General features: G+C 46.3%; 4 protein-coding genes across 5 annotated transcripts in view; 2 read left to right on the top strand and 2 right to left on the bottom strand.

Annotated features, from left to right (window-relative positions):
• The window catches only part of NDRG2 (NDRG family member 2), a 32,119-nt gene extending 20,132 nt beyond the window's left edge, over nucleotides 1–11,987 (bottom strand). For both annotated transcript variants that reach the window (XM_012734027.1, XM_012734028.1), the window contains exon 1: nucleotides 11,939–11,987. In XM_012734027.1, the coding sequence (XP_012589481.1) occupies nucleotides 11,939–11,941 (3 nt within the window). In that variant the 5' untranslated portion in view covers nucleotides 11,942–11,987. The remainder of the gene's footprint in view (nucleotides 1–11,938) is intronic.
• Nucleotides 1–12,707, bottom strand: part of RNASE13 (ribonuclease, RNase A family, 13 (non-active)) — a 17,224-nt gene extending 4,517 nt beyond the window's left edge. Inside the window, exons 1-2 of the mRNA XM_012734038.1 lie at nucleotides 12,680–12,707; nucleotides 11,939–11,987 (exon numbers count right to left, since the gene is read on the bottom strand). The gene's annotated coding sequence lies outside the window, so the exon portion shown is untranslated. The remainder of the gene's footprint in view (nucleotides 1–11,938; nucleotides 11,988–12,679) is intronic.
• On the top strand, nucleotides 6,753–7,282 carry LOC101637338 (ribonuclease 7-like). The gene has a single exon (XM_004694539.2). It carries the CDS (start codon nucleotides 6,780–6,782, stop codon nucleotides 7,248–7,250), a length of 471 nt encoding a protein of 156 aa, XP_004694596.1. The 5' UTR covers nucleotides 6,753–6,779; the 3' UTR covers nucleotides 7,251–7,282.
• An 8,106-nt stretch (nucleotides 12,708–20,813) lies between the features above and the next one.
• LOC101631702 (ribonuclease 7-like) lies at nucleotides 20,814–21,341 on the top strand. The gene has a single exon (XM_012734037.1). The coding sequence runs from the start codon at nucleotides 20,814–20,816 to the stop codon at nucleotides 21,339–21,341; it is 528 nt and encodes a 175-aa protein (XP_012589491.1).
• The last annotated feature ends 1,449 nt before the right edge of the window (nucleotides 21,342–22,790 follow it).

The raw sequence follows: 22,790 nt of genomic DNA, 5'->3' as shown, positions 1-22,790 counted from the left end.
GAATCCTCTCACCCTCCGCATCTCTGACCTGTACCCCAGTTCTGTATGAATAAATAAATAATTCTTTAAAAAAAAAATAAAAAATAAAATGGGGTTAATATCCCCCTTACCTCATGAGACTAAAAGAATGAAACAAGATGGTCAGCATGATTTTAGCCACTAAACCTCTAGATGCATGGGTATGGTCTCCTTGGTTCTCCAACTCCCTTACCCTCTTACCCTCCCCCCAATTCAATATCTTTTATTCCTAAAATGAGCCAATTGCTCTCCCCATGGGCCTGCTTTGCCAACTAACGCCCACTAACATCTGTCTTCATTTCATGAAGATTTCTGTGATAGCCACCGATGCTGATTGCTGTAAAATATTTTTTTGAAAAGCACTATGACAAATATTGGGGGGAAATATAAAGGTAAAAAGACCATTCTTGTCCAGAGGACATGTTTAAATCAATAAGAAAGAGACATAGGTAAACGTGTTACAGGTACGACTGAACCGGCCAACAGGAAAAGCGCTGAGCAGGCAACACGCCTTCAGGTTCCAAACTGCAACCCTACCTGTCTGATCTCAAAGCCCTACCCAGGAAATGCAGACCCATAGAATTGCCTCTCCTGTTCTGACAGCCTTCGCAGGGATACGAAGCCTGAGCCTGAGATGTGTGGAACTGTTACCCTACTACACTAGACTTTACATTTACATGACTTATCCTAGAGACGAAGCCCCTAAGTTTCAAGAAAGACCTTGCTCAAGGTCATAGGCCTCATTTGGTGGTTCTCAGCAGGAGGGAGTGTAGTCTTGTCTGGACGCAGGTGCTATTGGCATCTAGTGGGAAGAGGCCAGGGATGCCACTAACCACCTGACATTGCACAAGACAGCCCCTAAGCAAAGACTCATCCACCTTAAAATGTAAACAGTTCCAAGGTTGAGAAACCCTGGCCTAATGAGAGAATCAGATTCCCTGACAAGGGCAGACATAATTATTTATACCTTATGTATTGAAAGGGCTAGTAAGTATCTGGAACTTGAAAACATTTTTGTGAGATTTTTGCTTATTATGGAGCAAGTGGTTCTTCTACCAGCAAAAGGAATACTGATAACTTATCATTGAAACAACTTTGAGACTTTTTCCTATAAAGATGGCACTTGTATGTCATCATGTGCATGTTCTCTTCACCTCTCCTCAAGTTAAGAATTTGTAGGACAATTGACAAGAGTGCCAGGGAGAGAGATAATTCCCTGTTATTGAAGAAAACCCCAAGATTTTGCCCCAAGTGAGCTCACCACAGTCTCAGTGGTATCAGTTTTGTCCTGTCCAACTCAAATCTCCCCAACAGCATACCATGTTGTGGACAATTACTGGGGTGTCCTTGAGCCCAAAGGGGTGTTTCAACCATCTCAACTTCTCATAGCCTCTCCTCCAGGCCAGAGCTGAAGTCCCATAGCTGTATGGTCAGTTTCTCAGCTGCGAACCAACTCCGTGGGTATTGCTGGTGATCCCACTGGAGCTGGCATCCGTCAGGGGCAGAACAAACGTCTGTAACCCAGAGGTTAATCAGAATCACCTAACCTAGATGCAAGGCCTTGCGCTACGTCCCATGGGAGGGCCACAGGAAACACAACAGGTGTCTTCATCTTCTAGGCATTGATGGTCCAAACTGGAGGAAAACGATACATGTAAAGTAATAACAAATGAGTCAAGGAAGAAAAGTTCACATTTTGAAGAAAGTACTGTAGGATTTAGTAGTGAGAAAGATTCCTCCAAATTGGGAGGGTGAGAGGTCAGAAGAAGTTTCTTGGATGTGGGGACTTGATCCTGGGAGCTGCCGCTAGAGCGCAAGGAACAGTTAAGAATGGACAGGGGGATTCTGAAAGGTATGTATGGCTGGGGTTGAAGCACGCAATGGAAGAAATGTCAGAAACAAGGTTAGACAGGTTTGCCAGATTGTGGCGGCCTTTGAATGTCAGGCCGAGGAATTTATATTTTATTCTGTAGCTAAATGGGGAGCTGGCAATGGCTTAGGAGACAGTGACCTGGCGAGGCCTCTCACCCTCAGGCTGGGTCCCCCTTTCCTACATCCCAGTTTGTACAGCAGCACAGGTCTGGGAGCCAAGGATTCCAGCCTTCCGTCAGGGCTGCCTCTTCCAGACCCACAGCTGTTCCAGAAAAGGTCATGAGAATTCCCAGACCCGCAGCAAGTCCCTCATCTGACCCCCAACTTGCTGTGTGTTTCACTTTCTCCAGCTACAAAAATGAACCCATTACCTTTATTTATCCTGCAAGCAACAAATTAGAATAACAGAACTTGGATCTGCTCCTGCTTAGAGGGAAATTCTCATGGACTTTCCATCGGTACCCAGAGGCCGTGTGGAAGTCCGGAAGAGAGAAGGAGGCTGGACTCTGAAGGGTGGGCACTGATCCAGGCCCAGCCCTCTGCTCTCCCTGCCCCTCACCCACTCCCAGCTAAAGGGAGGAAGCAGCAGCTGTTGTCCTGGGAGGGAGACAGGCACAGGTCCACCTGGCACCACTGGGACTTTCACAGCAGCCACCAGTGACTTTAAACACACACACACACACACACACACACACACACACACACACACACACACCCTGAGCAGCAGCAGCAGCCTGGGGAGAGGCTGGGCCAAGAGCAGTGACTATGGTGACAAGAGTGAGGAGGCTGGAGCCAATGCCTCAGCCCTGGGGGCAGTGGGGGGAGTCTGGGAGAGGGGAGACAGAGACTGCTTGTGTGAGGGGTTCCCCCCATCTCCTGTCCCACCATTTTGTCTTCTGCTCCCTTCTCTAAGTTTTCTGCCTTCTGCCACTCTCCGATCAGACATAGCCAGTCCTGACCCCAGTCCCCTTCTCTCCAGAGTTTCTATTTATCTAAATACAGTGAAGGAAAAGTGGCAAAATAACTGTACAGAGTACAACGTGAAGCAGATCTTGAAGCTGGATAGTTTAGGCAGATAAATAGTTAAAATTGTATGCTTCACCCTAGCAAAACTAACTCTTAGAGTCTTTGAAATTGTGATGGTTACCAGTGGGGAGGAGGAGGAGAAGGGAGAAAGGGTTGAGGGGACAATGTGATGCACTAAAACTTTGGTGGCTGCAGTGAAGCATGTTAAGGTGTGAGACTGCTCCTGAAATAATAGGGTTTATGAACAAATGGTACATCAATAAAATGTGGTTAAGAAAGAAAAGCAAGGATTGGAATAGATGATAAGTTCAACTCTTCTGCCTCAATTTTAAAGCAAATGTAAACTTTCACTCTCTCTCTCTTCCCTTTGACCTGAAAAGTGGAGCTGTGTTTATTTTACTTGCACATAGCATCAAGGCAGGCTTCTGGAGGACCCTGCATAATGGAGCTGAAGAGCAAACTAGAATAATTATAATGACAGGAAAACAAGACACAAGAGCACTGGGCAGCCCACGTCGTGGCTTGGAAACATCTCGTTCTAGAATAATGAGAAATGAGACAGAGTCCAGGCTGGGAATTCAAATGAGCCTCTGCTCCCTCACGTCCTGTCCCGCAACCCAAGCCTCTCTCCAGGGCTCCCTGGCTTGCCCTGATCCCCATAGTCACTACAGTCTGCCTCACACTGTGGATTTTACCTCCAAGCATTTGCATTCCTAAGGTGCCAGAGGCATAATTCTCCATCCAAAAGTTCAAACTGCGAAGACTCAGGCACCTCAATAAAGCAGTGAAAGCTGTTCCCGCAGACAGGGGCTCCCAGAGGGCAAAGCGGCAGAGCCGAGCCCGGGGACCTTGCTGCTGGCTCCCTGTTGCCATCTGCTGGTGTGTCCCTCTCCAGCACCACTCTATTTCCCAAAGATCATGCTGGCCCACAGCCTTGCCCTCCCTCTGATAAAATGTTCCCTAATCTCAAAACAAATACGCCATCTTTCAGACTTAAATCCTAATTTTTGCACCAGAATGCAAACTTCATGATAGAGGCATTTTATGGGTTCTCTCTATCATCTCCATCCACACAAAGTCAGTAGTCTTTAAAGGAGCAGGTGTGTAGGATTAGAATCCTCCCAGAGCTCCCTACTGTGCTCAGAGCAAGCCAGAGTCCTCGCATCACTGATGCTTGCCATGATCTGGCCTGTGGTCCCTCTGGCCCCATCACTCACCTGTGCCAGCCTCACTGGGCTTCTTTCCCTTCCTCTTACACCCAGTGCATCTGTCTGCTTGAGCACCTCTGCAGCACTGTTCTCTCCATGTGGAGTATCCTCCAAGTGCAGACTCACTCTTTCATCTTCCAGTCACCTGCTTCAATGGCCCTGATCATAAAGCACTGTCTTCTCATTTCTGTCCTGTTCTACTTTTTTCCTTACAATTATTCCTTTTTAAAAAATCTTTATTCTGGGCCCTCCCTGGTGGCGCAGCAGGTTAAAGCACAGCACTAAGAATCTAAAGCCACTGCAACATGAATTTGATTCCCGCCTGCCCCGGAGGTGACCACATGGCGTGATCACATGGCGTGGCCGACCTCTTCTGATCCGCCCACTGCTCCCCTCAGCAGTGTATTTCGTCGATCTGCCTGTTCTGCTCTCCACTCTGTCTCTGGTGAAGCCTCTCGCCATCCCTGAGCCTCTGGCCTGTACCCCAGTTCTGTGTGCACAAATAAATCTTTAAAAAAAAACTTTATTCTGTTTATTTTTGCATACAAGAGCTGGGGTGAGTAAACCAGAGGTGTAGGGGGAGTGGGTGTGAGAGGATTCATCAGAGACAGAGTGGGGAGCAGAACAGGCAGATCTACTGAAACACACTGCTGAGGGGAGCAGTGGGCAAAACAGAAGAGGTCTGCTGTGCCATGTGGGTCAGCTTCTTGGCTGGGGGTTGAATTCATGTTGCAGTGGCTGCAGATAACTTCATAATGCTGAGAACTGACCCCTTGGTCCACCAGGGAGATCCAGCAATTACCTCTTTGAGCAAAGTAGGTACTTTTACATTAGCTTTCCTCCCACGGGTGGGAAGCAACACAGAGGTAGGGATTTCTTTCTCATGTTCTCTGATAGATCCTCAGCACATAGTAGGTGCTCAATAAGTATTTCTTGACTACATGAATAAAGCTGAGACAAAAAAATTCTAAGATCACCTACTACTTATAGGTGAGCCCTGAAAACAAAAATACTGGTCAGCTCAGCTTTCTAAGCCTTCCCACTACAGCCAGTGATGCTTCTGTGGCTCGGTGTAGTGGTGTCCCACATGCCATGGACACCCCCCATAGGCCCCCAAGCAGCACTGACCCACACTCCTCACACAGCTCTAACTACCACGAAGAACAAGGCATACATAACAAGGAAGGCCTCAGACAGGCTGCTGAGAGAACACTACCACCAAAAGCATTCTCAGTTTTGAGAACTTCCATAAAAGTAGGGAGAGAGGGACAAGGCAGGATGAGAGGTGCTGGAGGCGCCCTCTCCAGGCCAAGCCAGGTGGTACTCAGCGGAATGAACCACTGTAGTAGAAGAGCTGAGTTAGGGTGATGCTGGCTGTCTTGGCTGTGATGTCTCCTCCACTCCCTGTCTCTTCAAGTTCCTCTGAAAAGTAAGCAGTGGTAAGTCATGATGGCAAGAAATGATACAAAGAAGCTATTCTACCTGTAGATCAGGTTAGAGGAAACACAACCCCAACACACCGTGACATGCTCTTCTCTGGATCGTGAGGGTATCTGTGATCTCTTCCTGGAGGGCATCTAGGAAGAGACAAGCGACAACTCTTTTTGAAATTCATGTTGGGTCAACACCTAGATCAGGTGCTTTATCGTTGTCATCAGAATGCCATGTTGCCGGAAGCCAAATCTTTAAATGTGAGGATTCACGCTTCCTCATTGCTGAACATGTTTCAGCAGGTACACTAGCTCCGCAGGCATCCACTCCTCCCGGACACCGGGCATGTAAATGAGAGGCATGACCCTGATTCATTTCCTGACCCAGGACTGCTCGCAGTCCACCCGCAAACAGAAAGGAACACAGCCAGGGCCACTCTGAAGGACGCTTATGGTGAGAAGAGAGACCAGAGACCCAGCCATAGGTAGGGGCATTCTCAGCTCACGCAGAACGGGAAATCAGTGAGAAGGTGAAGCCTGCGTGGACCCCAGTGAGGTGAGAACACAGAGCAGGGGCCGGTTCTGACATGATGAGTCCATGTGGGAGAATGATCAGAAGGACAAAGGACAGGCTCCGTGTGCGAGGGAATGTGTGAGAACACAGAGCAGGGGCCGGTTCTGACATGATGAGTCCATGTGGGAGAATGATCAGAAGGACAAAGGACAGGCTCCGTGTGGGAGGGAATGTGTGAGAACACAGAGCAGGGGCCGGTTCTGACATGATGAGTCCATGTGGGAGAATGATCAGAAGGACAAAGGACAGGCTCCGTGTGGGAGGGAATGAGGGAGCACACAGGGGAGAGAAATGAGGGACTGGAGGCGCAGAATGGGCATATAGAGACGGTGTGGGGTCTTGGAGGCATGAGACAGAGAGAAAGTATAGGGACAAATGGGGATGAAATTCAAGGGAGACGAGACAGGACAGAGTGGGAGCCAGTGACAGAAGGCAGGAAGGTGGGGATGTGAGGCCAGGGGGCGTGGAGCCATGGGACTAGGAGATGTGCCCGCTGGGATGTGCACACAGAGGAGAAGACGCGGGGGTCAGGGAGAGGAGACAGCAGGGGACAGAACTGGCGAAGGAGAAGAGATAGAGATAGTTTCTGACCGCCTGCTCTTTGTCCTCATCCACTCCAGCCTTCCATTCTGACTGTTCCCACTAAGAGAGATGGCACCGGCCAGAACAGGATTCAGCCCCCTGCTGCTGTTCCTGCTGCTGGGACTGTGGGTGGCCGAGGTCCCGGTCTGTGCCAAGCCCAAGAACATGACCTCAGCTCAGTGGTTCGAAACTCAGCACGTGCAGCTGAGCCCCCAGCCATGCAACGCAGCAATGGCCAACATCAACAAGTACACGAGGCGCTGCAAGAATATCAACACCTTCCTGCATGAATCCTTTGCCGACGTGGCCACCACCTGCCAGACCCCCAACATAGCCTGCAAGAACGGCCATGACAAGTGCCACCAGAGCCAAGAGCGTGTGTCTTCCACCAGCTGCGATCTCACTTCCGGGATGTACCCACACTGCAGGTACAAAGAGAGGCAGTTGAATGCCTTCTTCATCGTGGCCTGTGAACCGCCCCAAGCAAAAGATGACCAAAGCTACCAGCTGGTTCCTGTGCACCTGGACAACGTCTTTTAGTTTTCCAGGTCTCGGCCTTCCTCCCCCTTGGCCTGCACCTTTGTTCCTTCTCCAGATCTTTGACCCACTCTCCCTAAATGCTGAAGCTTCTCTCCCCTCCTCTCTGGGGGCCCTTCTAACCCAGGTTCCTCTGTGGAGGAGATAAGGTTGATAGCTTGGTGGACTAAGCTCCAAAATAGAGTCTTTCCTTTTTCTGTTGCTGTGTTTCCAAGAAGTGATCCCCAAGAGCAGGACTAAATAAGCTCAGAGGTGAGGGTGCCATCTGGGCCTTTGACTTCTCTCTCTTGCCCCATAACAAGAGGAGAAAATAAATGGAAAACAGTATGCAAGACTTGTGTACATCGCTGTTTCTGTTCTAAAAGAGTGTCCCCAGCCCTGACGTGCTTGTGAAATGACCTGTGTGCAGAGAGGTGGCCGGAAGGAAAGATAAGTCAAAAAAGACACTTCATATTTATATAGCATTTCATGCTTTTCATGGTGAGGGGAAGGAAAGATAAGTCAAAAAAGACACTTCATATTTATATAGCATTTCATGCTTTTCATGGTGAGGCTACAGGAATCCCTGTGAGCTAGGCTTGACAGGGATTACTTGTCTTCTTTGGGGATAAGGAGATGGAAACTTCACAAAGCTCAAATAATTAGCTGGTCAGATTGGTTAGTAGCAGGATCTGAAGTTGGACTTAGGTCTCCTTAGTCTGAATAGAGAACCCTGCTTTACCATTGGGCCAGAAAGGGAGAAACTTCTGCAGGCACAAGAGAACTAGGTAAGAGTTCACCCATGAAGAAATGTACCCTGAGAGCTCGAAGAGTCACTGTCCTGCTTTGGCTACAATAAAGGTCACTAACTCTCTAGCCAAGAGTCTGTTTATGATGTGCTCCAGGATCTATCTTAATTCAGCGTGTGTATGCACACTTTCTCGCTCTCTCACCCTCTCTCCCCTCTCCCTCCCTCCCTTCTTTCCTCACCCCCTCCTTTTTTTTTTCACCCCCTTCTCGGGCCCTTCACTCTGGGAAGATCTCCTGAAGTTTTAGGGACAGGGGAGTGTCCCAGCTCCATCCCCCTGCTCCAGGATCGCATTTCCCTTGACCTCAAGGGACTTCCGTGGCCCAGAGCCTGCTTGTCACAAACAGGCTGGTGGGAGCTGCCAGAGCTTCCTTCCTCCAGATAATGATCTCTCCTGCCTCGGTGCTTCCCTGGTTCTTCACTCTGGCAGTCTGCCCTGGACAGAGGGTTGAGGTGTGGAAATGCCAGCCCGGACCCCCTGGGCTGCACACACCATTTCTCCCCCTTTTGTGCACTGAACTGAAGAAATTCTGGCTTTCTGATGGCAAGTTCTGAGAGCTCCCTGCCTTGCCACGGTCCCTCCTCTCTTCCCTATATCACCACAAACAGCTGCACGATGCCCTATGCTCATTCTACCTTACTTCCAGAGAGGTGGTGAGACCTTCTCTTCCCAACTGGGGAGTCTACTCTAGACCTTTGCTCCCCAGCAACGCCGGTGTTCCTTTTTCTCCTTACTGAGTTACAGTAAGCTTTGGAGTCAGACAGAATTAGGCATCCATCTTGACTCTGCCTGTTTCTGGCTATATACCCTCAAGGAAACTACTGAACCTCTCTGCAATTGTGTTTCTCTGTGGTAAAATGGGAGTATGAGCACCTACCCAACAGGACTATGGGACATAGTGGCATTCAAGAAGCTTCAGTGACCCTGGGCACTGGTGGACTTTCACTCATAACTGCCGGTAGCAATATCCTGGACTGGTCATATCCAGCTTTGGTGATATCCAGTTCGCCTTGAGGGCTTTCTTCTGCAACAGCCATGTTGGGAGGAGGCTAGAGGGCAAATCTGCAGGCAGAGTCCTGCTAGTGGGGCCAGTGGACCAGGAGGTTCTGATGATAAGGAGAGAGGGTAGGGAAGAGGTGATGAGAAGAAAAGTGAGCAGATCCTGGAACAATTCAAGCAGAGAGTGGGGCCAAGCATTTGATGACTCTTGAAAGTTGAAGTGCACTAAATATAGACCTTGTGGCCAAATGCCAAGTGACTGAGTAAAGTCCGTTCTGTGGTGGCCGTGCCCTCTTTATATTCTAAAGACATGGTGACTTTTAACCAAAGTACACAGAAAACCAAGATATTTGAATATAGCTATTTTTCTCTTCACTTTTCTTTTCATGATTCTTTATAATAGATAGATATTCTTAAAATATATATATATATATATTTATTTATGCATACAAGAACTGGGGTACAGGCCAGAGGTACAGGGGGAGAGAGGATTCACCAGAGACAGAGTAGGGAGCAGAACAGGCAGAGCTGTTGAAATCCACTGCTAAGAAGAGCAGGGACAGACAGGAGATCTGTTGCACCATTTGGGCCACATCCCTAGCCTGGGATCAAACTGGTGCTGCAGCCTGCAGACAGCTTCATAATGCTATGCTCTAACCCCTTGCCGCACCAGGGAGAGCCTCTGATGCTTTTTCTTATGGATATTGTGATTTTGAAGACATCTTCACAAAATTTTGAGATGGCAACACTGTGTTTAATAGATTTAATAGATTCTCTGATGAGAATTTTCAAATGAGACTTTTTCCTGAAAGACTCTAAAGACCTAAGTCGTATTAAATACCTAAATATTCTAAAGAAACCTATGATGATAGAAGCAGAATAGTGGTAAACTTGAGGAGTTCTAGCTGGGAAAGGGTAAGAGGTAGCTGGAAATGTTTTACTGTTGGTCTGCATGTGTTCATGAAACCCCACTGAGCTTTCCCTTAACATTTATGTCATTTACTGCATCTCACTCAGACTTCAGGGGAAAAAAATCCTCTTAAAAAGTATAATCTTTAGGCCCTCCCTGGTGGCACAGAGGGTTAAAGCACAGCACTAAGAAGATTAAGCCACTTCTGCATGAGTTCGATTCCCGCCTGCTCCAGAGGTGACCACATGGCGCGGCAGACCTCTCCTGTCCCGCCCGCTGCTCCCCTCAGCAGTGTGCTTCCTCAATCTGCCTGTTCTGCTCCCCACTCTGTCTCTGGTAAAGCCTCTCACCGCCCCTGAGCCTCTGGCCTATACCCCAGTTCTGTATGCACAAATAAATAAATCTTTAAAAAAAAAAAGTATAATCTTTAAAGGTTATTTTACTTAGCATGATATCAATCAATTTTACAAAGATTATCATATAATGAAATAGAATTTTAATAAATGAGCTGATTTCCATTGTTCTGCCTTACACTATCAGTTAAATAATACTTTATATTGTTTTAAGTTGAGCTGAAAAAGGATTTAAGGTTCTTCTTAATGACATTCTTCTTGAATGTCATTTCCAATAATGACATTCAATCCTATTATTTATATTAACTGTCAACTAATTTTCCTGTTTTTAACTTTTAAAATGTTTAATAATTGTTTGGCATAAATCTAAGCTTTTATAGCCATTAATTAGTATAGCATTTTTCTTAAGGGAATATATGTGCATTTATACTTACTTCCACTTACTGATAGAATTTCAACATTTTTAGAAGTTCATAAGGAAATTTTCACTTACAACACAAATGTTCACCAATATTTGAAAGTGACTTTTCAGATATTAACAATGAATCCAAGTGACCTGCCTTGTTCTCATTACTGTTCTGATTAGATGTGACAGTTGTCCATTCCTTCACATGCTCTTGATCTCAGCCAAGTTTAGAGGTGCCAGGAATAATGTTGAAATAGGCATTTGGCTAGTCAGCCTTCCAAAGGCTGAAGTCAAGATCCAAAATGAATAAGAGGTTTGTGCATAGCAAGTCTGACTGAATCTTAATGCATTCTTACTTAAAAGTGGAGGAATGTGAGGAGACTGATTAGTTATGAGACATTTCTGTTACTGGGGACAGGAGCTTGGAGAAGAGAGGAGAGCTTGTAGGTGACTAAAGAGAATTGTTTCAGCCTGAAACTGAGGAGCAGAAATGGAGTCCAATAAAGAAAGTAACCAAGGGCCCTTCCTGGTGGCACAAAGGGTTACAGCGCAGCTCTGTGAAGCTGGCATGACCACTTCAAGGGGAGTTCCATCCCCAGCCAAGGAGGTGACCCAGGAGACTTCTCCTGTCTTACCTGCTGTTTCCCTCAGCAGACCTCTCCTGTCTCACCCGCTGCTCCCCTCAGCAGTGTACTTCGTCGATCTTCCTGTTCTGCTCCCCACTCTGTCTCTGGTGAATCCTCTCACCACCCCTGCACCTCTGGCCTGTGCCCCAGTTCTGTATGCCTAAGTAAATAAGTCTTGAAGAAAAAAAAAAGTAACCTAGGAACTGAGCTGGTTTTTCTAGCAGTGAAACTCTGAGGTAGATTAGTAGGAACTTTTCCATGTGACCCTGGCCCCCTGAGGTTTCCACACTCTGAAGTGACCGTGGACACTGTGAAGAGACAAGGATCCTTCTCCATGATTGATTCAACTGGCTCTCTTCATGGTGTTGCTGGCCCTAGACATAACCTCAGAGTGACAGCAGCAGAAAACAGACAGACCAGCTAGAGCAACACACAGAGACCCTTGCCTCTGAGAAAGCCTTGACCCACTTCATTCCTTTTCTCCTCTGCTCCTGTGCAACTGGGCTTCCAAATATTTAAGACTTCAGATCCTCACTCTTTTAAAGCCATCCTCCTAATTCACTCACCCTAACATGGTGGGGTAGAAAGAAAAACAGTCATAGTTCTTACCATGATGTGTATCTGCGCAGGACCTCAGATCTGGAAAGCTTGGGAGCCACTACAGAGCCACAGGGAAAAGAGAAAGTCCACATTGTTAATGACATCTTACAGGACACCTATAGTTCACACAGGGGAGGTAAGGAAAGATGCCAGCTAGTAGTGGAAATGATGATACTATGATACTAAGATCTCCTGAGTTCTGGAAATAGGAATTTTTCATCTATATAAAGACAATCTACCTCATTGGATCAGTAGGTAGATTAAATGTGTGTATGTGGGGAGGAGGGGTATTTGGTACAACAGCTGACATATGGGAAATGTTTGAGAGGTATTATCATTTTTATTTATTGCTGTAGTGTCAAATGATGAGTGGCCAAACCAGTGATGGATAGAGCAGGCCTGATTACCGTGACAGAAAACAAAGGATTTAAACAAAAGAAGCCAAACTCCTCCTCAGCTTCTACTTGCCAAAAAAAAGTTCCTAGCCAAACGTAGGTAAGGTAAGTTTCAAGGTCAAACAAAGAGAACAATATGCATTAATTTCTATAGATGAGGTAAGTTGGAGTAAAGTAGGGGTAAGGAAGAATGCTTTCGATTAGAGCAAAAAAAAAAAGGATAGCAAGTAGTTCTTTTAAGACTATTTCAGTTAAAAGAAACTTTGTTATTTCTACCTTCCATAATTTCCTTTTTTAACATTTATTTATTTATTCATACAGAACAGGTCAGAAGCAGGGAGGTGAGAGGACTCACCAGAGACAGAGTGGGGAGCAGACCAGGCAGATCAACGAAGCACACTATTGAGGAGAGCAGCAGGAGGGTCAGGAGAGGTCTGCCGCGTAGCAGGAATCGAACTCATGCTGAAGTGGTTTTAGCTTCTTAGTGCTGTGCTTTAACCCATTGCACCACCAGGGAGAACCACCTTTCATAATTTCAAAGATAAAAAGAGAAGACAGAAGGTTTAGGGTCTCTAATTTTTTAGGGTGTCCTCCATACCAGTTCCTTTTCAAAGGGCATAATTATCATAGCTTTTCATGGAAGAAAAGCTCTAGTGTCATTTCCAAATCACCCCCCATTCCTCTCACTGCTCCTGCCTCTCACCATCCCCTCACCTTCAGCCTCAGAGACCTCTTGCATTTCCCCCATCCTTTGATTCACTCCACCTTACTTTGTCTTCTGCTATTCATGGTCTTCCCCCACTGCCCAGGGCCCTCCACTGCTTTCCAGTGGATTGGTACAGTGGAGAAATACCACCATTGACACTTTCTATGGTTTCACACAGAAACTTGCATGGCCAACCTGGGCCATGGCATTTAGTACAAGATAGAAGTTCGTATCGCCTTAGTTTTAGGCTCCTGCAATAGACATAAATTATAATTAATTACAAGGGATTGTACCCAAGGACCTCAGTGATCATCTAGTTCTGCCTTCCTCAAACTGCAAATAAGAAAAATTAAATGCAGAATACTTAAAACCTTGCCCAAGGTCACATGTCTGATTTAGTAACAGCTCAGTTTCTTGACTAAATCCAGTAAAGTCTTCAAACTGGCCTTCTAATTAGTGGGCCCAAGTGGATCTCAGACATTTTCCAATGTCAAACTCACTATACAGGCAAATCAGCTTGAAAATAGGAGATTCCTGGACATGAGACAAAAGCATGTTCATCCAAAGAGTGTTTAGTGCCCATGATCCTGACATGTATGCATTACTGTTTCTCTCTCCTAGACCATATCTCCTTTACCTGAATGTTCACATTGTGTCCCTGAGATGGAAAAAAAAATAGCATCCAAGAAGTTGTGGCATATTTACTAGTCAAGCGTATCCTGGTCCTGGCTATTGGCTGTTGGAGACATAGATAAAGGCACACAGCAGAAACAAAGGTCTTCGCTTTCCATCTGCTATTGGAAATAGCAGGACCAGGGTGAAAACAGCCCAGGGCCCTGTTTGGTGGAACTCCGGTGGGCCTGAGACATGCTGAGACGTTTTCTCTCAGGTAAGATTCATCATTTTCACCCTCGAAGTTGGTGCATCCAGGGTTTCCATGGTCAACAGGACCCCACAAGTAATGCTTGTAGGACTTTTCCCTAGAGCATTGGAGATGGCAAAGAAAATGCCAAAAGCCACAGGCAATCATGAGATTTCTCTGGAGCCACCGATTTTCAGTCAACTAATATTCCTAGGATAACTCTGTGCATTCTCTCTTATATATTTTCTTAAAATTTCGTGTGTGGTAATAATGGATCTATGTTAATTTCCTGCTTTGGAGGCTGTACTGGGGTTCTATAGGCAATAGTGCTTGTAATTAGGAAATATTCCCTTTAATATTAAGGGGCAATGGGGCAGCATCAGTCTCAAATATTTCAGGACTGCTCATCGCTGGGGACTCTGAGAAAGGCATCTAGGAGAGTTCTATGTATTTCTGAAACATATATAAATTCATACTTATTTCAATGTAAAAAACATTTAACATTGCAAAACTGTAACTTATTTGAATTTTTCTCTTTTGGGGGTAGATTTATTTATTTATGCATACAGAAATGGGGTACAGGCCAGAGGTGTGGGAGGTGAGAGGATTCACCAGATACAGAGTAGGGAACAGAACATTTGAACCTACTGAAATACTCTGCTGAGGGGAGCAGCAGTGGGTCAGGAGAGGTCTGCCACGCCATGTGAGTCAGCTCCCTGGTCAGGGATCGAACTTGTGCTGCAGTGGCTGTGGTAGCTTCATAGTGCTGTGCTTTAACCCATTGTGCCACCAACGAGGCCCTTGAATTTTTCAATATAAGCACATTGTATAGTTTTATTTCAGAGAAAAATAATGCCTTAAATTACTCCCTTCCCCAAAAAACATTGCTCTCCCCAAAACATTTTTTTCCATTTAGTAAAAATGGGGGGGAAAAAAAGAGAGAGAGAGAAAAAGACCTCTATCTCTGGCTTCGTGAGCCCTCGGCCCACACCTGCATTCAGCTTGGAGTAGGGATACACTGGCCTTAGTGAGTTCTCCTTAACTTGCTCTCTGTGAACCTGTATATCTGGCCAGTATTTCTCTTCAAAAACAGAGCGGGGCAGATAGTCCAGATATGGGACCGGAGCAATAGAAAGGTCCTTCACTTGCTCAAAAAATGAGAACGTGGAACACCGCAGCAGGAAGCCCCAAGTAAAGGCTGACATGATTGTCGCTGTCCTGTGGCTGTGATCAGGGGAGTCAGAGCCCTGCCACCGATGAAGTGAGCCCCTGGCCACGAAACACACGAGAGGGCCCCCCATGCCTCAGCTCTGGGTAGGTTAAACCCACATCCTTCGCTTCTTGGGAACAGAGCTCAACGTCAGAGCCAAGGCCCATCCACTGAGGCAAGATCTTGGCCAGAATGGGCAGGTACCTTGAGAAGGCTTCAAAGAGCTTCAAAGAAAACCCCACCCATCAGGAGACAGGGCGACCACTGGGCACAGAGTGAGGCTTCCCAGAATGTGGCAACAGGATTCCATGTACTCGGAAACCATGATCTGGGGTGTCTCACAGCCATGGGCCCTCAGAGCCAAGACCCCCTCTTGCAGGAGATTGCCTCTTGGAGAGATTCCCTGTGGAAACCTCTGACAAGGCTCCTGCTTCAATCAGACAGGCCTAGCATCCCTGCCTTGCTTACTGACTCTTTGCCTAAAGCTCAAATGCCACAAATAGACCAAGGAGAACAGAGAAACAGGGACAAGAGATAGCGCTATTGTTCTCCAGAGCTGCTCAGAAGCACAAGGCTGCCCTGCCCTCTCCTCTTGGCTTCCTCCGGACTTTTCCAGCCTGAGCTTGTCTCTCTCCAGTTTCCTAGACTTTCATTCCACTTGTATTAGTCTCTTCTTTTCCCTCTTTTATCTCCAGGGGGAGAGTGTTTTATATACTCAGAAAATAAGTGGGGTGCTAAACATTCACAATCTGTCTCTTTTATGAATGAGCATTGCCATAATGTTTCACAGCCAGAGTTCATCACCTGTGGGGACTTCGGAGCACTCCCCTGTTAGAAGTAAATGCTCCTTATGTTAGCAGGCAAAATGAAGGGTACCTCGGGACCCCAAACCTGCACTTTCTAAATGAGTTCTGACATCCACCGCATAAAGACAAGCATTCTCTTTGTGTGTAAGACCTTCAAATAGAAAATAACTTTAATATAATTAGTGCAGCGGGATTATGGTGATGGCACACGGGTGATTTGGTGATGGGAAACCCGCGGGGATTACAATCGAGATGGGAAAAAAAATGTACAAAATGATGTAAAAATAAACTTTTGTAATAAAAAAAAAATATATATATAATTAGTGCAGAAGAGAAAGAATGTAATTAAGGTAGTTTCCAAGTGAACACCCAAAGTTAACCCACACACACACTGGTAAATGTCCAGCCAAGTAGGGTTATCCCAAAAGCTTGCCACCTGTCTATTCTTCCTCCTCAGTCCTCTTCCAAGCCGTTTTATCTTCCCCTTGCTGCTCACCTCATGGCTTCCTAAGGGTGGGGACAGGAAACCTGGAACCTCTGCTTTCAATGGATATCAAGCTGTTTCCTTACAATCACCTTTCATGGCCTCAGATGGTCCACAAAGATGTGTGAGTTGTTTCAGAAAGTTGGCTAAATATCCCCTATGCTGTGGCCAGAGAATACTATCTAAACACTAGCCTCCTGCAGCTAACGTTAGGTATACATTCAGCTTGTCTCTGGGCGAGTTTCACAGGTAGGCTTTTGCATTCCAGCTTGCCTCAGCTTTAGCATCTACAGAAAGCAGCATCAGCAACAGTTCTCACATGCTAACATGTAACTGGTCAGGGCAGTTGGACCTGTCCTCAGGCACAACCTTTGTGAACAGATTCCACCATCACCCTCTCCCAAGGGGCCAGAAACCAGTTCAGGACAGTCTCATATAGAGTCCAAGCAGAACAGAAAACATGCACTCTCTCTCCCCCTTAGCCACTCCTGGCCACTCCTGTAGAGGCCCTGTCCCATTCTGGAGTAGCCCTGAAGAATCTGCCTCTCTCACCCCAGGACGCTGATTGCAGGGTGAAGCCTGAGGACATACTGGAGGGTGGCAAAGATTAGTTTCCTGGTGCAGCATTCCCTCAAGTCAACCCAAATGGACTTTCCTTCCACCCTCCAGGTGATTCTCAGACCACAAGGTAACTATCAATAAATAGGAAACAGTATGGGAAAGAGAAACAGCAAAAGTTTAGGACCAGACCAATCTCATTTTCTGTCCTGGTCCCTTCACTTATTCAATGCGTGGCCTAAGCCACTCAAAGTCTGTCTCCTTTACTGAGAAATGGAAATAGCAACCTGGGGTATACAATATTGTGTTATACATAGATGATGTAGCAGCACAATAACTTGGCACTAAACACTTTTTAAAATTGTTCATTGTTAATTCTTAACAAAGTATCTAACCCTGTGCCAAGCACATATTAGCTGGACATCTCATGGTGGTCAGTAGTGCCCTCTCCTCCTGCGGCTGCTGCACAGGCCTCTGCTGACCTGACCCTTAAGCAATGTGGGAAATATTGTCTTAGCTGACTTTAGTAAAGAGGTTAATATTACACTCAAGGCCACTAGCCCTAGAATGTGTAAAGCCACATTCAATGCACACACCAGCGTATCATACCAGGTGTAACAGGGTAATCCCCAGGGAAGAGACAGATTCCAGGTTCCCTGCCCCACCCTAAGGAAGGGCAGAGCTGAGGGGCAAGAAGTGAGAGGAGCTGGAGAAAGGGAGGAAGGTGAGGAAGAAAAGGCCCTGGAGGAGACACATGGAGCATAGAGACGTGTGAAGAAGCTGCATGTGCTTCTCGGCCTTGGACTTGTACCAGGGGCTTGGAGGACATGGAAGGAGGCACTCAAAACAGATGTGAGCGAGAGATCCGTAGGGAGGCTCACAATGGCAGCCTTTCTCTTGATGGGGACTTTGATCTTCCTCTTTTCCTTCCAGACTTGCCTGATCCCTCCTGCCCCTTTCCTATAAGTCCCCAGCAGAAGCTGGGCAAGCTGTTGGGCCTCAGTGGCCCTGCTTTGGGCCAACCCTGCTTGGCTGGACATTTACCCATAAGCAGTTGGGTAATTTGGGGAAAACTCTAATTATGTGGAAACTATTTTATCTATTCTTTCCCTTCTTTTCTCTGTATTGCACACTAATTGTATAAAAATTCCCTTCCATTAAAGGTCTTACACACTAGATTGTGTCTTGTCTTGATGCAGTGGGTGGCAGAATCCACATAGAGTGGGCATGTTTGGGGGTCCCAGGCTGCCACTCACTCTGCCTTGTAACACAGGCATTTTCATATATCATCACATTGCACTGAAAATATAAAATATATGTCCCTCATTCAATGAGTATATGATAACATACATTAATGATTTTTCAAATTTTATTTTTGAAATAATTTGATGATAAGTAAATTGTGACTGGCACTGCTCATTCTGCCTTCATGGTACGTGGGAATGCCTGTAAAAGAGCAAATCTCACCTCAGATTATTTTCATGTGGGTCAAATTTTCAAATAAATGAAATTGGCTTTAGAGACTATGGGATGAGGAAGTAGATCACTTAACTTTGACTTTGCAGTTTCTTATATTAGAGCCAACATATGTTTTCCCAGTCTCAAATATTGTAGACCTTTGCAAATCTCCCAGCCTCTAGTGCTCAATGGATAAAACAGCCCTGGGACTATGGTATTTGGTTCATTGATTAGGACCCTCTCCCCAGTCCCGCCTGGGCAGGGCTGGCCAGTGGCAGTGTCAGCCCTTACTTCAGGGAAGGCATGCTTTCAACTTAATTGGATTCAGAGCTTGCAAAATCTGTGGTCAATCATCTTGGTCTGTACAGAATGTTCATACTAAACCTTGGTTCCTGCCACCATCCCCACCCTCTCACTCCAAAACCCAGAAGCTTGGGTCTGCAATTGCTAATGAATCATTTGGTAATTCTTCCATCCCAATGGGAGAGCTCAGAGGAGGGCCTGTAAAGAGAATGACTCCTCCTCTGAGATACACGTGCACACACACACACACACACACTCACTCACTCACTCCCTGGGGGCCAAGTCACCTGCTTACTCCATAATGTTCTCCTATGTTCAAACCAACAATTTGCTAGTTTTGTGGGGATGCTTAAAAGAACACGCGTGCACACACACACACACACACACACCCCACTGTGGAAAGAGTGAGCTCCCTTGGTGAACCAGGCCCTACCTTAGAGCCAGAGGCACAAATATCTCCCAAGTTTCCCATCTGGCAATGCTGATTGTAGGCGCCTCAGTGATTTTTGCCACTTTGAGGATGATTTTCTCTCCAAGGCAGTGAAGTCCCACAAATTCCAGAGGTCTGGGTTGGGTGGGGTCCCACATACCAACAAGGACCTGAGAGGTTGTAGCCAGAGCAATATCCCAGCTTCAGTCATTTTCTTCCTTCCTAACAATTGTTGCAATATCACTAGATGCCATAATATAATTTATTAACTATACATGTACTCATCTTAGTTCCTTTCCTTAGGAAAGGAAACTGGTGACACCATACTTCAAAGAACTCAAGTGCCACCTAATCAACAGAAGTAAAAGTAGATATACTGAATGTCATCCAAATTTTTAACTTCTGTGTCAATATTATTTAGAGCAGAGACTTCAGCCCAATCTTTGTTGACTTGATCAAAAAGGGAAAGGCAAAAAATTTACCCTCTTCTAATATAGGAAACTTTCTCAGAGATGTTATCAGAAGGATCAGAAGAGAATTATGGCCGGCAGGGTTCGTGCACCACACAATCCACACACTCAGTGGACTCTGCTTCTATGGAAGACACTTTCTCCTGTCTTTTTTGTCAGACACTAGATCAAAGTCAGGAAAGCTCCCAGCCCCAGCTCTGCCTCCCACTCAGGGGCCTCAGGAAGGGCACTTGCTCTTTCAGGAACTCACACCCCCTCATCTGCAACACAGAGCACTGATTAAGTGTTCTCCAAGTCCCTTCCAGCTCTGACCCTCTATCATCCCAAGACTGTCCCCAACAGGGCAAAATGGCAGCCATGGAAAAAACCCCAATTCACCATGTGCTTTGCCAGCTGGAGCAGACTCCCTCAATGGGAGTGTCTATTTTTCTAGCTTCAGTGAGAAATTGGACCACAGAACAGAGGAGTTAGCCAGCTCCATAACCTTAATATTGTCTTTTTTGCAGTCACCTGAGCTAGAGGACAGTGGAATGGAGCTTCCTAGATTATTTGCCCTTTCCTCAATGTTCCAAAAAAAAAAAAAGGAAGTATGGACAGAATAGGGACTTCAGAAGCCAAGAGGCCTTGATTTAAACACTCTCTAGCTATGCAATAATGGGTAATCTACTTAACTTTCTGTCTCAGTTTGCTCATATATATTTTTTAAAAGTATCATACTTGGGCCCTCCCTGGTGGTAGAGAGGTTAAGGACACTGCACTATCAAGCTATCACCAGCCACTACAGCATGAGTTTGATCCCTGGCCAGGGAGGTGACCCACATGGCACAGCAGACCTCTCCGGTCCTGCCCGCTGCTCCCCTCAGCAGTCTATTTCAGTAGATCTGCCTGTTCTGCTCCCCACTATCTCTGGCAAATTCTCTCACGGCCCCCCACCCTGCACCTCTGACTTACACCCCAGTTCTTCTATAAAGATAAGTAAAGTCTTTAAAAAATATATTTTTAATAAATAAAGACTATCATACTCACCCCATAAAACAATCACAAAGGATAAACAATAGAAGTATTTATTAGGGACATAGAGGCATTTTATCTGCTGGAAATGTCACCCAAAACGCCTGTGGTGTTAAATATCTGAGACTGCAGAAGCCCTGAATAACTCACTTAGGGTATGAGATTCTTAGAAGAGCCAGCAGGGCTCCCCCATGGTGACTGCTCACCCACTTACTGCTTCCTCTGTTCCTCTGTCCCCCTTAGGAGAGCTGGCCCCAGCCAGAGCAGGATTCAGTCCCCTGCTGCTGCTCCTGCTGCTGGGGCTGTGGGTGGCCGAGGTCCCGGTCAGTGCCAAGCCCAAGAACATGACCTCAGCTCAGTGGTTCGAAACTCAGCACGTGCAGCTGAGCCCCCGGCCATGCAACGCAGCAATGGCCAACATCAACAAGTACACGAGGCGCTGCAAGAATATCAACACCTTCCTGCATGAATCCTTTGCCGACGTGGCCACCACCTGCCAGACCCCCAACATAGCTTGCAAGAACGGCCGTGACAACTGCCACCAGAGCCAAGAGCGCATGTTCTTAACCGATTGTCAGCTCACCTCTGGGAAGTACCCAGACTGCCGGTACAGAGAGAGGCAGATGGACGCCTTCTTCATCGTGGCCTGTGAACCGCCCCAAGCAAAAGATGACCAGAACTACCAGCTGGTTCCTGTGCACCTGGACAAAGTTATCTAAGACCAAGTGTTCCCCCCTTCTCCCCTGCACCCCAAGCTCTGCAAACTCATGCTGTTGCTGCTGCTGCTGCATTTCCTCCCCTGCATTCTTTACTAATCCTTACCTTCCTTGCAAATACCACTTCCCTCCCACCCACACCCAACTTCACATGCTCTTAATTCCTTAGGGGGGTTTATAGATGCTCCAAGTAATGAGGGAAGAGAGGTCATTCTCCATAGCCCTTCATGGCTGCTACATTGCTTCAGAGTTTGTAGGACTGTGCAGCCTTCCAAGCACCAAGGATCTGGACAAGGGTGGCTGCAGGTTTTGTGAGAGCTGTGGCATGTATAATTTAGGGGAATGTCTTAAAAAGAAAGGGAATTTAAAGTTACAAATGCAGGCTAAGGTTAGGGCCTTGAAAAGGCTGTGGTTAGATAATTAGGGGTGGTTCCCTCCACCACCACAGGCTGGGGAAATGAAGGAAAGAAGGCAGGAAAACCCTTGCTGGGTTTCTTGTGTTGGGCAAAGGAATGTGCATGATTTTGCTGCAATAAAATACTCTGCTCTTCCTGACTGAGTGCGTGTTATTGTCTGGGAAAGGTATGAAGGTTGGAAACCCCTTCTTATCTCTGAGAGGTTTGACCTGCAAGTAGGAAGGGCAGTCAGCAGCCTATGCAAACTGAGGATTGGGGTGCAATAAACTCTGGCTTCCACCTCCTAGAGCACTACTTGGGAGCTCCCATCTCAGCTGAAGGGAAGAAAAAACATCTTCCCAGATGCATGTCAGATACTAGGCCTGACCCTACTGTTTGTGCTCAAGACCTGACCTCGTACCTCACTGCAATGATAGGAAGCAAGAGACTCCTACTTCTGAAGTGAATTGCCTTCCTTAGGAATTTTACAATCAGGACCTGCCAAAAATCTTGTTCTTTTCTCCTCTAACTGTGGTGAATGGAGTTTGACAAGCAATCTGCCACAGACTTACACTATTATTCTGTAAAAAGGACTTCCTAGAAAATGAATTAGAAATAGAACACACAGACAGAGAAAACAAGGTTAAATTTTTATTAGATTCAATCAACATAAAATCACTTTATCAAGTTGCCATAAAAGTTCCTTAAGTGCTCCTCTCAATTTCCGTACTAATCTTGATAATCGCACAGAAAAACTCATAAACATAGTATACATGTGTACACACATAAATGCCAACACAAGAATACACACCCCTACGCGTGTACAAATACAGTCCGGGTGTGTCCCGCACACACTCACATGCATGCACTCAACAATAAAGCAAACCTCTCCTCTCCTCTGCAGACACTGCCTCCTCCTCACTCCTCCCTTCCCACATTTCAGAAGAGATTTTCCTACACAAGCTAGGGTTCAGAAGAAAGAAAAGATATTTGGCGAAAAATGATGTAGCAAAGTAGAGGACCAAGAATCTGACTCCCTGCAACCTCCATACCTTCT

This window comes from Condylura cristata, unplaced genomic scaffold, assembly GCF_000260355.1.
Source record: "Condylura cristata isolate star-nosed mole 26May11 unplaced genomic scaffold, ConCri1.0 scaffold00045, whole genome shotgun sequence".
NCBI lineage: Eukaryota > Metazoa > Chordata > Mammalia > Eulipotyphla > Talpidae > Condylura > Condylura cristata.
Note: the sequence above shows the minus strand (reverse complement) of the source record. Positions and strands in the feature narration are given on the sequence as shown.

Excerpts from the sequence above, each read along its gene's own strand:
- LOC101637338 (XM_004694539.2), top strand. The coding sequence starts at position 6,780 with ATGGCACCGGCCAGAACAGGATTCAGCCCCCTGCTGCTGTTCCTGCTG.
- LOC101631702 (XM_012734037.1), top strand. The coding sequence starts at position 20,814 with ATGGTGACTGCTCACCCACTTACTGCTTCCTCTGTTCCTCTGTCCCCC.